Source organism: Dipodomys spectabilis, unplaced genomic scaffold (assembly GCF_019054845.1).
Source record: "Dipodomys spectabilis isolate Male_0828 unplaced genomic scaffold, ASM1905484v1 ptg000118l, whole genome shotgun sequence".
Taxonomy (NCBI): Eukaryota; Metazoa; Chordata; class Mammalia; order Rodentia; family Heteromyidae; genus Dipodomys; species Dipodomys spectabilis.
Window position 1 is genome coordinate 5,427,688 of NW_024870795.1, and position 12,206 is coordinate 5,439,893.

Genomic DNA, 12,206 nt, shown 5'->3' on the forward strand with positions numbered 1-12,206 from the left:
TTTTTGTTTTTGTTTTGTCGGTCGTGGGGCTTGAACTCTGGGCTTTGGGCGCTGTCCTGGCTCTCTTCAGCTCAAGGAGCGCTCTACCACTTGAGCCACAGCACCACTTCCAGTTTTCTAGTGGTTTATTGGAGATAAGAGTCTCACAGGCGTGAGCCACCAGCGCCCAGCTTGAATTCCAGTTTTTTTAGAGGAATACTTGAGACCTACCTCCAGAGGTACCTGGAACTCAAAGTACAGAGGTTGTAGGAGTTGTGAGGGGCCTGTTGTTCCCCATTGTTGTTTGTAACTCCCCAATGCCAACTATGTCTCCTCCAATTATTTATGCCTCTCTGTCAACTTTCATCTTTTGTAAATAGGTTAAAATTCCACATTTATCATCCTGTTATTTTTGTTTGTTTGTTTGTTGGTCCTGGGGCTTGAACTCCAGTCCTAGGCACTGTCCCTGAGCTCTTTGGCTCAAGGCTAGCTCTCTACCACTTTGAGCCACAGCCACTTCTGGTTTTGTAATGATTAATGAAGGTAAGAGTCTCACAGATTTTCCTGCTGGGGCTTTGAACTATGATCCTCAAATCTCATCCTCCTGAGTAGCTAGGATTATAGATGTGAGCCACCAGCACTGGCTCTTACTGTTCTTTAGGATGATAGTTAATTCCTTTCATCATTTTTTTAGATGTTTCAGAAGGGAATTAAACATCTGTGGTCAGTTTATTTTTTTGTTTTTTAATCTAAAATTAATCTATCAGCATTTTCAGTAATCTTCCAGGGAATTCTGATGCAAAGTGAAATGTAAGAATTACAGATTTAAAGTTTGGTGGTTATAGATTAGATCTGAGATGGTAAAGCTGCTGGCTGATTTTCAGAGATGGTTTTAGTACTATAAGTGGCCTATGTCTCATCTGTGATATCAGTTATCTGCCTTATATTTTTTTGTTTTCTCTTGTTCTCTCAGCTTCCTTATCCATAAGCCAAAGAAGAAGTCTCCAGTATTTTTATTATGTTGATTGCCTGCTCTGTGCCAAGCACTGTGTTGGACTTTAGTGAAATGATATGTAGCAAAATGGACATAGTCTTTTCTCAAAGAATTTATAGTCTCATTAGCCCTTTCAGATGATTGCACATGAATGTATTGTGGGTGGTGTTTGGGGAAGGAGGGAATTACCTTTCTTACCAGCCCAGACTTAATGATTGTGTCTGCAGGGAAGTTATGAATACTACTGCAATTCAGTTCTGAGGCATACCACCTGGAATTAACATCAGTCTCCACAGGTTTAAAGCTGGTGTCCCCAACAAAATATACTTGCTTTAGATGCCTGCTTCAAGTTCTAGGGTACCCAGACCACCCATACTTCCATCCAACTGGCTGATGACTTCCTCAAGTTCAGTAACTCTCTAGAATGACTCCCAAAAGTCCAGAAAACAACTGTAGGATATTTTTCTTTCCTTTTTTTCCTTTTCATCCCTTTCCTCTCTCTTCATTCCCAGGCCACCCATTCAACTGGCCACAAATCCATAGGTTCCAGTGATTACTTCAGTTTCAATCTCTAGAATGACTCCCAGGTGTCTAGAAAGCACTATATCTTCCCAGCCCTCAGTCTCTACTTCTTATAGAAAGTTAGATCTATTTCTGAGTCATCTATTAGTTAGCATAAATTCATTCTTGGTGGACTCTTTACCCTCTGTATAACAGACAGTCCTATACTAAGAAAAAGTTTTATTATAGAAATTCTTTATTTATAGTGTAAATTCTTAATTATAGTACAGAAGTGCTATAAGTTTATAAAAACTGCCTCAGGGCTGAGGATGTGAGTCAAGTAGTAGAGTGCCTACCTTCAAATGTCAAGGCCTTGGGGCTGGGAAGGTGGCTCAGTGGTAGAGCTCTTGCCTTGCATGCCTGAGGCCCTGGATTCAATTCCTCAGCACCACATAAGCAAAAAGAAAAAAGCCGGAAGTGGCGCTGTGCCTCAAGTGGTAGAGTGCTAGCCTTGGGCTGAAGAGCTGAGGGACAGCGCCCAGGCCCAGAGTTCAGGCCCCATGACTGGACCCAAAAAAAAAAAAAAAAAAGTCAAGGCCTCAGGAGCTCTTCATCTTTACCCTTTAGAAAGTTCAGACTACAATTTATATCCCAGTCCCATACAGCAAAAAAAAATTTTGTTCTAATATTGAGGCTTGAACTCAGGGCTTGGGCACTGTCCCTGAGCTTTATTGCTCAAAGCTAGCACTCTATCACTTGAGCCACAGTTCCACTTCCAGTTTTTTGGTGGTTAATTAGAGATAAGAGTCTTGTGGATTTCCTGCCCGGGCTGGCTTTGAACTGCAATCCTCAGAAATCAGCCTCCTAAGTAGCTAGGATTATAGGCATAAGCCACCAGTTACCACCTTTCAAAAGACAAAATTTGATTAGTTTCCTATTTTTATTTGCAGAATAGTATACATAGTCCTGAGGGGGAGAAAGTTTGAAAAAAAGTTCAGTTTGAAAAAAATTTAGCCAGGCACCGTTGGCTCACGCCTGTAATCCTTGCTACTCAGGAGGCTGAGATCTGAGGATCGCAGTTCAAAGCCAGCCCAGGCAGGAAAGTACATGAGACTTTTTTTTTTTTTTGGTCGGTCGTGGGGCTTGAACTCTGGGCCTGGGCGCTGTCCCTCAGCTCTTCAGCTCAAGGCGAGCGCTCTACCACTTGAGCTACAGCGCCACTTCCAGTTTTCTGGTGGTTTTATTGGAGATAGGAGTCTCGCGGTCTCTCCTGCCCAGGCTGGCTTTGAACCGCAATCCTCAGATCTCAGCCTCCTGAGTAGCTAGGATTACAGGCGTGAGCCACCAGCGCCGGCTACATGAGACTCTTATCTCCAATAAACCACTAGAAAACTGGAAGTAGCTCTGTGGCTCAAGTGGTATAGCATTTGTCTTGAGCTGAAGAGCTGAGGTTCAGCGTGCAGGCCCAGAGTTCAAGCCCCAGGATAAACAAAAAAAGAAAGAAAGAAAGAAAAAAGTGTGAATAATGACAGATTCTTTTTTTTTTTCTTTTTTGGAACTGGCGATCGAACCCAGGACATTGCACTTGCTATGTAAGTGCCTTGCCACTGAACTACATCCCAGCCCTAGAGATAGACTCTTGATATTTCTGTTCATAGGTCAAAGGTCGTGACAAACATATCAATAATTTGAAAAAAAAGTGTCAGAAGGAATCGGAGCAGAACCGTGAGAAACAGCAGCGTATTGAGACCTTGGAACGCTACCTGGCTGACTTGCCTACGCTGGAAGACCATCAGAAGCAGAGCCAGCAGGTAGAAGCAATCTTTTGGTCATATCTGGAACAGTCAGGGAGTGAACAGGCAGGGGAAACTTCCTAAGGCTTCCTGGGAAAAAAAAAACCCTAAAGGAATTAATGTCTGGATTTATATTTGGCAAACTTACAACTGGATTGCAAATTTTTTCTTCTCATGTGGGGACAGTATCAGTGTTGAATTCAGGGCCCTTGTTAGTCAAGCCCTCTATCCTAAGCCATACCTCTATCCCAAGACTGAAGATTTTCTCAGGTGTCCATTCAGTATTCCTTGACTTACTGACCTAAGCATGGGATCCTGTCTTACAGCTTAAGGATGCTGAGTTGAAGAACACAGAGCTGCAAGAGAGAGTGATTGAGCTAGAAAGTTTACTGAAGGAGACCCAGGGAAACTGTCGAGAGAAGGAGGTTCAGCTGGAAAACCTGAGGCAGAGGGAAGCAGCACATTCTTCTACTAGACATAGGTAAATACTCCTGTGAGACTGAGGAACAGAGGAGAGAGATGGATTTTGGTACTGCCTACCTCCCTTGCTTACCTGTGTAACCTTGGGTGAATATGCAGCCCCCTTCACTTCATATGATGAGGGGGTGGAGGGGATAGGGTGTATGCTTATTGTATTTTTTTTTTTCTAAGACTGGGTCTGGAACTAACTGAATAATGAAAATACTATAAACTAGGAAATGAGGTATTTGTTTATTTTCAAGTGGATCCTGGTGCCAGTAGCCTGCATTTTTAACCTTGTAAGCAAAAGGCTGCCAGGAGCATATGTTTTCTCCTCAAGCCTAGGAGTTGCTCTGTATTGCCAGAACGGGATCTAAGAACAAAACAAGGTATCATAATAATATATTCTCAAGGTGACTTGGGAGCTCCTCCACCTTAATAGCAGTTTCTAAAATTGGTGGCTGTTTCAGCAGCCTCTTGGGAATAAATCCAGTTTCTCATGGGTTGATTGGATCTCTCCTGTATTCAATCACAGCAACCCTGCAGATGGGTCATGCTGGAAATGATTGTGAGGGCCCCATTTGAGGAGGCCATTGATTGGAGTCAGAACTAGAGTTAGGGGACAAAGTTGGTTGTGCCCTAGTCTCCAGACCAAGGAAAAAGGAGTTGTTATATTTTCCAAAATTTCTTTTTCTTTTTCTTTTCTTTTTTTCTTTTTCTTTTTTTTTTTTTTTTGTCAGTCATGGGGCTTGAACTCTGGGCCTGGATGCTGTCCCTGAACTCTTCAGCTCAAGACCAGCACTCTACCACTTGAGCCACAGTGCCACTTCTGGTTTTCTGGTGATTAATTGGATTTAAGACTTTCCTGCCAGGGCTGGCTTTGAACCTCTATCCTCTGATCTCAGCCTTCTGAGGAGCTAGGATTATAGGCAGCCACCGGTGCCCGGCCATATTTTTCAATAGTATTACATATATCACATTTATAGCATAAATACATATGATAAAAGTTAGTTTTTCAAATTCTACAGCAAAAGACAAGGACCTTTGGCAAGTAGAGAAATGATGGCACACAGCATAGATTCTGCCTCCTAGGGAAGAAAAGTGACATATATTGAGCATCTTCTGTGTGGGACTTCTATATTATAATAGACAAGACATCATCCTCATCTATGGCTAAATAGGTGTCTTTCTTCAAAAATAGAAAAAAAATGGCTGAACCAGGAGTCAAAACCAATCATTTCTGACTTCAGAGTTCTAGGAGAAGATAACTGTCTTTCAGCCTGCAAGATAAGCAGTTTGTGGAGGAATGCAAAGGAGAAGATTCACGAGTGGAATTGGAATCTTGGCAGAAGGAATGTGATTCTCTCCAAAAGGTGACTGAGGGTGTCCAAGTTATAGGGAGGGGTAGGCTGGGAGGAAGAAGAAAACAGAAGGCCCTGAATTCAAGCCTCAGTACCTGCAGAAATGGATGGAGGTATGGCTTAGCAGTAAAGTGCAAACCCCAGTACTACCAAAACTAAAAGAACCACAAGTGATTCAGAGAGTACTTGAGATCCTGAAAAACAAAAGCTGAGACTGTTCAGTGTTTCTCTTTGGATAGTCCATGAGACCAGAACTCTAACCAACAAACAGTTAGAGCCCTGGATATGATAAACTTTTTTGCTAAACTTTTAGCTGTGTCCTTTTCCAAGAACCATAATGTGGCCAGGTGTCAGTGGCTCATGCCTGTAATCCTAACTATTCAGATTTAAGGATTGCGATTTGAAGCCAACCAAGTTTTTAAGACTTTTATCTCCAGTTAACCACCAAGAAAAGCCAGAAATGGAGCTATGGCTCAAGTGGTAAAGTGCTAACCTGGGGCACAAAGCACAGGGACAATGCTCAGGCTCTTGAGTTCAAGACCCAGGACCACAACATGTAATGGCTATGTCTAAAGTTGGTTCCACTGTCCTGTGGTCATTAGGGTGAGGGTCCCCATTCCTCTGGTCATGCATTTATACTACATTCTTTTTTTTTTTTTTGGTCGGCCGTGGGGCTTGAACTCTGGGCCTGGGCGCTGTCCCTCAGCTCTTCAGCTCAAGGCGAGCGCTCTACCACTCGAGCTACAGCGCCACTTCCGGTTTTCTGGTGGTTTATTGGAGATAGGAGTCTCATGGTCTCTTCTGCCCGGGCTGGCTTTGAACCGCGATCCTCAGATCTCAGCCTCCTGAGTAGCTAGGATTACAGGCGTGAGCCACCAGTGCCCAGCTATACTACATTCTTATGTAAACCTCTGTGTGTGATTGGAACATAGGAGTCACAAAAATGTGAAACTATGTAGCTAGCATCAGGAGTCTGGGTTAGATTTCTGTAGGTAGAGCTAACTGGTCTTTGTCTTGGTCTCATAATTAAGGGTCTGTAGCTAGTGGGACTGATCACTAGATCACAGCTCCTGATGCAGCCCCTTGTCCTCTGACCTCACTGTCAGCCTTCCTTAATAACTTTGCCTTTCAGATTGTGGAGAAGCAACAGCAAAAGATGGATCAGTTGCACTTACAAGTACAGGTAAGCAGGAGTACTTGGGACATAGTGGTTGAACTTAATGATAGAAACTCACAGAATTCAGCTAAACTTTTGTTCTTTTCTCTGCCATGTGATCTTGGAGTTAGGAACACAGAAGAAAAGCCTAGTCACTGCCTCTGAACCTACCATTTTTTGTGGCAGAACATATACAATAGGAGTTCAGCACAGTGCTGTAAGAGTCATACCTCACCCTGGGTGATTGAGCACAGAAGAGTAAGGACAAGGTTCTGGAATTCCTGAGCCTTAAAATTAGAATTAATAGGCAAAAAGGTAGCTAGGAGCTCAGACCCAGTGATTGATTCCTATAATCCTAGCTACTCAGAAGGCTGAGATCTGAGATTGCAGTTCAAAGAATCTGAGCAGAAAAGCCCATGTGAGATTTTGTTGTTGTTGTTGTTGTTGTGGGGCCTGAACTCTGGGCTTGGATGCTGTCCCTCAGCTCTTCAGCTCAAGGCTAGCACTCTACCACTTGAGCCACAGCGCCACATCTGGCTTTTTCTGTTTATGTAGTGCTGAGGAATTGAACCCAGGGACTCATGCATGCAAGGCAAGCACTCTACCAGTGAGCCACCTTCCCAGCCCCCATGTGAGATTCTTATCTCTAATTAGCCAGCAAAAAACCTGAAGTGGAGATATGGCTCAATTGGCAGATCATGAGCCTTCAGTGAAAAATCTAAGAGCACAAGGCCCTGAGTTTAAGGCTCAGTACCAGGACAAAAACAAAAAACAAAAACCTAGGAGGAGGTTAGTACTAGATTCTGATAGGAGGGATATAGATACATGAAACAGCATAGTTTAAACATGGGCCTTTAAATAGTTTTATATTATTGAAGTACAGTCTTATACCACTAAACAATGGGGGTATTTTGAGAAATGTATTAAGGCAATTTCATCTATGTGCAAACATTATAGAGTATACTTACACAAACTCTAAAATACTCTGTCTCTAGACTTTACCTATGGGTTTTGTTTTTGTTTTGGTTGGCCATGAGGCCTGAACTCAGGGCCTGGGCCATGTACTTTTGCTCAAAGCTAGTGCTCTACCACTTTGGTTGGCCATGAGGCCTGAACTCAGGGCCTGGGCCATGTACTTTTGCTCAAAGCTAGTGCTCTACCACTTTGAGTCATAGTAACACTTCATTTTCTCATGGTTAATTAGAGATAAGAGTCTCATGGACTTTCCTACCCCAGCTGGCTGTGAGCCATGATCCTCAGATCTTAGCCTCCTGAGTAGCTAGGACTACAGGTATGAGCTAGCAGCACCTGGCTACTAAACTATATCTTATGGGACCACTACCAACCATATAGGTAGTTATACAGTCCTTTATTGATCAAAATGTCCTTACTTGCTAAATTCATTTTAAGGCAGTGAGTGAGAATCTTGTCTATCCAACTATGATAGCTTCTACTCTTTACAATGTGATGGAAACCTATTAGATAGAACATTCAGTTTAAAGTATGATGTGGTCAGGTTTGCAACTCAGGTTTAATTGTGAAAGTGGCAGCCTGGAAAGGGGCAGAACCAGGGGATTGTCGGGGAGATTCTCATGAGGTGATGAGGAGTGTTGTAAGCAAGGAAGGGATGTGAGAGGACAGATTGGTGTGTCTTTTAAGAGGAATCAGTGATTGATGGGATATAGGGTGCCAAAGACTGGGGAAGAACTAAAGGAGACTCCTGGTTTCTATTTTGGGCCAGAGTGGGAGTGTTCTTACTCAGGAAATCATGAGTGAGCAAGTTTGCTTAGGTTCTCTTTGGACTCAAAACGATTTTCACACCAAACCCATGAAATGCATTCTGAGGAATAGCTAAAGGCTACAGTTCTGCCTTTGTCCATGGTGTAAGTTGGTCTATATGGGTAGTCACACTTGATGAGCTCATTAAAAAGTGCCCAATTTTTAGTAGTTTCCCTTCCTATCTCTATATTCATCTATTTGCAGTGCTAGAAATTGAACTTGGCTGATACATGCTTGGCAAGTACTCTACTACTTGAGACATATTCCCAGCTCTTCTGTTTTTATTTTGTTTTGGGGATGAAGACTAACTACTTGTTTTATTGGTCATGGGGCTTGAATTCAGGGCCGAGGCACTGTCCCTGAACTTCTTTTGCCCAACACTAGCACTCTACCCCTTGAGCCACAGCATCACTTTCAGCTTTTCCTGTTTATGTGGTAGTGAGGTATTGAACCCAGGGCTTCATGCATGTTAGGCAAGCACTCTATCACTAAGCCACATTCCTAGCCCAGAGATAAGAGTCTCATGGGAACTGTTCTGCCTGGGCTGGCTTGGAAATTTGATCCTCAGATCTCAGCCTCCTAAGTAGGATTACAGGTTTGAGCTACTGGTGCCTAGCTCAGTCTAAGAGGGTTTTTTTGTTTATTTGTTTGTTTGTCAGTTGTGGGGTTTAAACTCTGGGCCTGGGTGCTGTCCTTGACAGCTCTTCAGCTCAAGGAGAACACTACCATTTGAGCCAAAGTGCCCACTTCCGGTTTTCTGGTGGTTACTTGGAAGGAAGAGTCTTATGGACTTTCCTGCCTGGGCTGGCTTTGAACTGTGATCCTCAGATCTCAGCCTCCTGAGTAGCTAGGATTACAGGTATGAGCCACCAGCCCCTGGCAGGCTAAGAGTTTTTAATAAATCTCAAAGTAGATGTCTGGGCTGGGAAAGTAGTAGGGCTGGGAAGGTGGCTCAGTGGTAGAGCACTTGCCTTGCATGAATGTGGCCCTGGGTTCGATTCCTCAGCACCACATAAGCAAAAAGAAAAAAGCCAGAAGTGGCGCTGTGCCTCAAGTGGTAGACCGCTAGCCTTGAGCTGAAGAGCTGAGGGACAGCACCCAGGCCCAGAGTTCAGGCCCCAGGACCGGACCCCCCCCCCAAAAAAAAAAAGTAGATGTCCTAGAGCCTTTAAGTTCCACAAAAGCAGAAAAGACCTAACATTTTGTTTTATTAATTTGTAAAATGTATGCTCAGAATTGAGCTCAGGACTTCATGCATAAAGTACATGCTCTACCACTGACCTAAACCTGCAGCCCTAAGCCAAACATTTAAAATTAGGGCTAGGAATGTGGCTTAGTGGTAGAATTCTTGCCTAACATACATGAAACCCTAGGTTCGATTCCTCAGTACCACATAAGCAGAAAAGGCTGGAAGTGGTGCTATGGCTTAAGGGGTAGAATGCTAGCCTTGAGCAAAAGAAGCTCAGGGACAGCGCCAGACCCTGAGTTCAAGCCCCATAACCAACAAAACAAAACATGCATGCACACACACACACAAAACTATGATGAGCCTATTCAAGTAAATTAAAATATCAGGTCAATTTTATAGAATAAGGTAGATTCATTATGGTTACCTTGGATTTTCCATGGCTTTGACAATTTTTCAGTCTGTATTGCTGTGTAGCAAACCCAAGATCTCTACATGTTAGGCATCAGACATTTCTACAACTGAGCTATATATCTATTATATACATACATAGTTATATTTGCTTTTATATATTTAAAAACATAGAGAATAGGAAGTTGGTTGTGGGTCTTGAACTCTGGGCCTGGGCACTGTCCTTCAGCTCTTCAGCTCAAGGCGAGCACTCTACTACTTTGAGCCACAGTGCCACTTTCAGTTTTCTGAGTGGTTTATTGAAGATAAGAGTCTCATGGCCTTTCCTGCCCAGGCTGGCGTTGAACCATGATCCTCAGATCTCAGACTCCTGTGTAGCTAGGATTACAGGCATGAGCCAACTGCACCCGGCTAGTATTTTAACTGTGTTTTATTTGTTAAAGTCAGCTTAAAAATTAAAGAGGGTTATTAGTCTGGCGACAGTGGCTCACGCCTGTAATCCTAGCTACACAGGAGTCTGAGATCTGAGGATCGTGACTCAATGCCAGCCTGGGCAGGAAAGGCCATGAGACTTATTATTTCCACTTAACCACCAGAAAGCCAGAAGTGGCGCTGTGACTCAAGTGGTGGAGCACGGGCCTTGTGCTGAAGAGCTGAGGGACAGCACCTGGCCAAGGCCCAGGCCCAGAGTTCAAGTCCCACAACCGACATACATGCATACATAAATTTGAAGATGCTGGTATAAATAGAATTAGCCCAATAAAATCTCTTTAAGTATCAGGCCAAAGATGCTGCTTAAATAGTAGAGTACCTGCTAGTGATCACCTGCCTAGCAAGTGTAGAGCCCTGAGTTCAAACTCTAATATTGCAAAAATAATAATTTTTAAAAATTAGTGGGCTGGGCACTGGATGTGCTTGCCTGTAATTCTAGCTAGTTAGGAGGCTGAGATCTGAGGATTGCAGTTCAAAGCCAACTCAGGAAGGACTGTTCATGAGATGCTTATCTCCAGTTAAACAGCAAAAAGCCAAAAACAGAGGTGTGGCTCAAGTGGCAGAACACTATCCTTGAGCAGAAAAGCTCAGGGACAGCACCCAGGCCCTGAGTGTAAGCCCCAATACCTGCGTGTGCGTGCGCGCGCACACACACACACACACACACACACACACACACACACACACATACACATATATAGGTATCTGTCTCTCTCCACTATGCACATACTTTCCAGATTTGGTGCCTGTGAGGGTGCTTTCCTCCTTCCATTTCTGCCAAAAGAAACATTCTATATACAGAATTGATAGACATTTGACTGTTAGCTCTTCAGAATTGGGGACTGTTTGTTTGGTGTATTCATTATTAGTACCTGTCATGCTAAGCGCTAAATAAACATTGAACTCAACATTTTGTCTATTTAAAAGGTTATGTTCAAATGGAAGATTTGTGTGTGTAGCCTACAGACTAGTAAGCAAGATGGAGGCTTAAATGACAGGGTGGGATTAAGATTAATTGGGATCTGATGTTGGATTGAAGAAGGCTCAGATGGGCCTTAGAATCTTGTAGAGTGATGGACAAGAGTTTAAGAGCAATCTGAACAAAAGGCAAAAGGAGTGAGAAAAAGGCCTAGAGCTGGAGTTTGTCAATTAGATCATTCAGCGTGGCTGGAATGGAGGCTCTTGGGAGTGAAGAGATAGATGGAAGTGAATAGAAGTTGAATGGCCTGGGATGTCCTGCTTTAAGAAGTCAGCCTCCACTTGGTGTGTGGGTAGAAGCTATCCAAAGGTTTAAATGGGAAGTCACTGAGCTGGGTTCTTCTAAAACAGCCTCTTCACAGCAGTGTACTTTGGGGATAGGACTTAATTGTGTCGTTAGGCCAGAGATGGTGGTATCTGAACCAGGCTTGTTATCCCTATTGTGTTCCCTTCAACGCCTTGCCACGCGGTTCAAGAGCCTGGAGCAAGAAGTGATTCAAGAAGAAGAGACAAGCCAGGCCCTGAGAGAGGAAGCCCACCGGAGAGAGACTGCCCTGCAACAGCTGCGCACAGCAGTGAAGGAGGTAAGCAGCCTCCCAAACCTGATTTCTCAGTATGCCCTCCCCATCCTTGTGCCGAGAGTCCAGTGTGGGAGGAGTCCTTACTGAGCTTATTGAGCAACGCCATGGCAAGGTACTTTGCTTCATCCTTTATGTTAAAGGTTCTAGGTCACAACTGCCAGGAATGTTTTTCATATTTGGGAAATCACTCTTTCTCCTTTTGTCTTCCCATAGGCACAAGTTTGTGGAATTAGGGAGGGAGGATTGTATAAGACTGAAGGAGCTAGGTATGGTGGTCCAGTACTTAGGAGGCTAAAGCAAGAGGCACTCCTCTTGCTTTAGTTGTAACAGTTTAAACCACATAGCCAGCCCCTGTCTCAGTCTCTTATCTCTTCCCCCAATAAATTTGGTAATCCTCATGCAGTAAACAGAACTGTCAGCAGGGGGCCACCAAGTTAACTGGCCACCTGCCAGGATTGTGGCCCTGTGTAGGTGGAAGACTGGGAACTCTGCTCAGTTTTTAAAATGGAACAAGTGGGAAGAGAGTGAATTTAAGT

The 12,206-nt window shown here is 43.7% G+C and overlaps 1 protein-coding gene across 2 annotated transcripts in view; it reads left to right on the plus strand.

The window, feature by feature from the left end:
• The window catches only part of Cep85 (centrosomal protein 85), a 41,270-nt gene that overhangs the window by 25,505 nt on the left and 3,559 nt on the right, over positions 1-12,206 (plus strand). For both annotated transcript variants that reach the window (XM_042688513.1, XM_042688514.1), the window contains 5 exons: positions 3,133-3,285; positions 3,594-3,748; positions 5,006-5,099; positions 6,220-6,270; positions 11,566-11,673. In XM_042688513.1, coding sequence (XP_042544447.1) covers positions 3,133-3,285; positions 3,594-3,748; positions 5,006-5,099; positions 6,220-6,270; positions 11,566-11,673 — 561 coding nt within the window. The remainder of the gene's footprint in view (positions 1-3,132; positions 3,286-3,593; positions 3,749-5,005; positions 5,100-6,219; positions 6,271-11,565; positions 11,674-12,206) is intronic.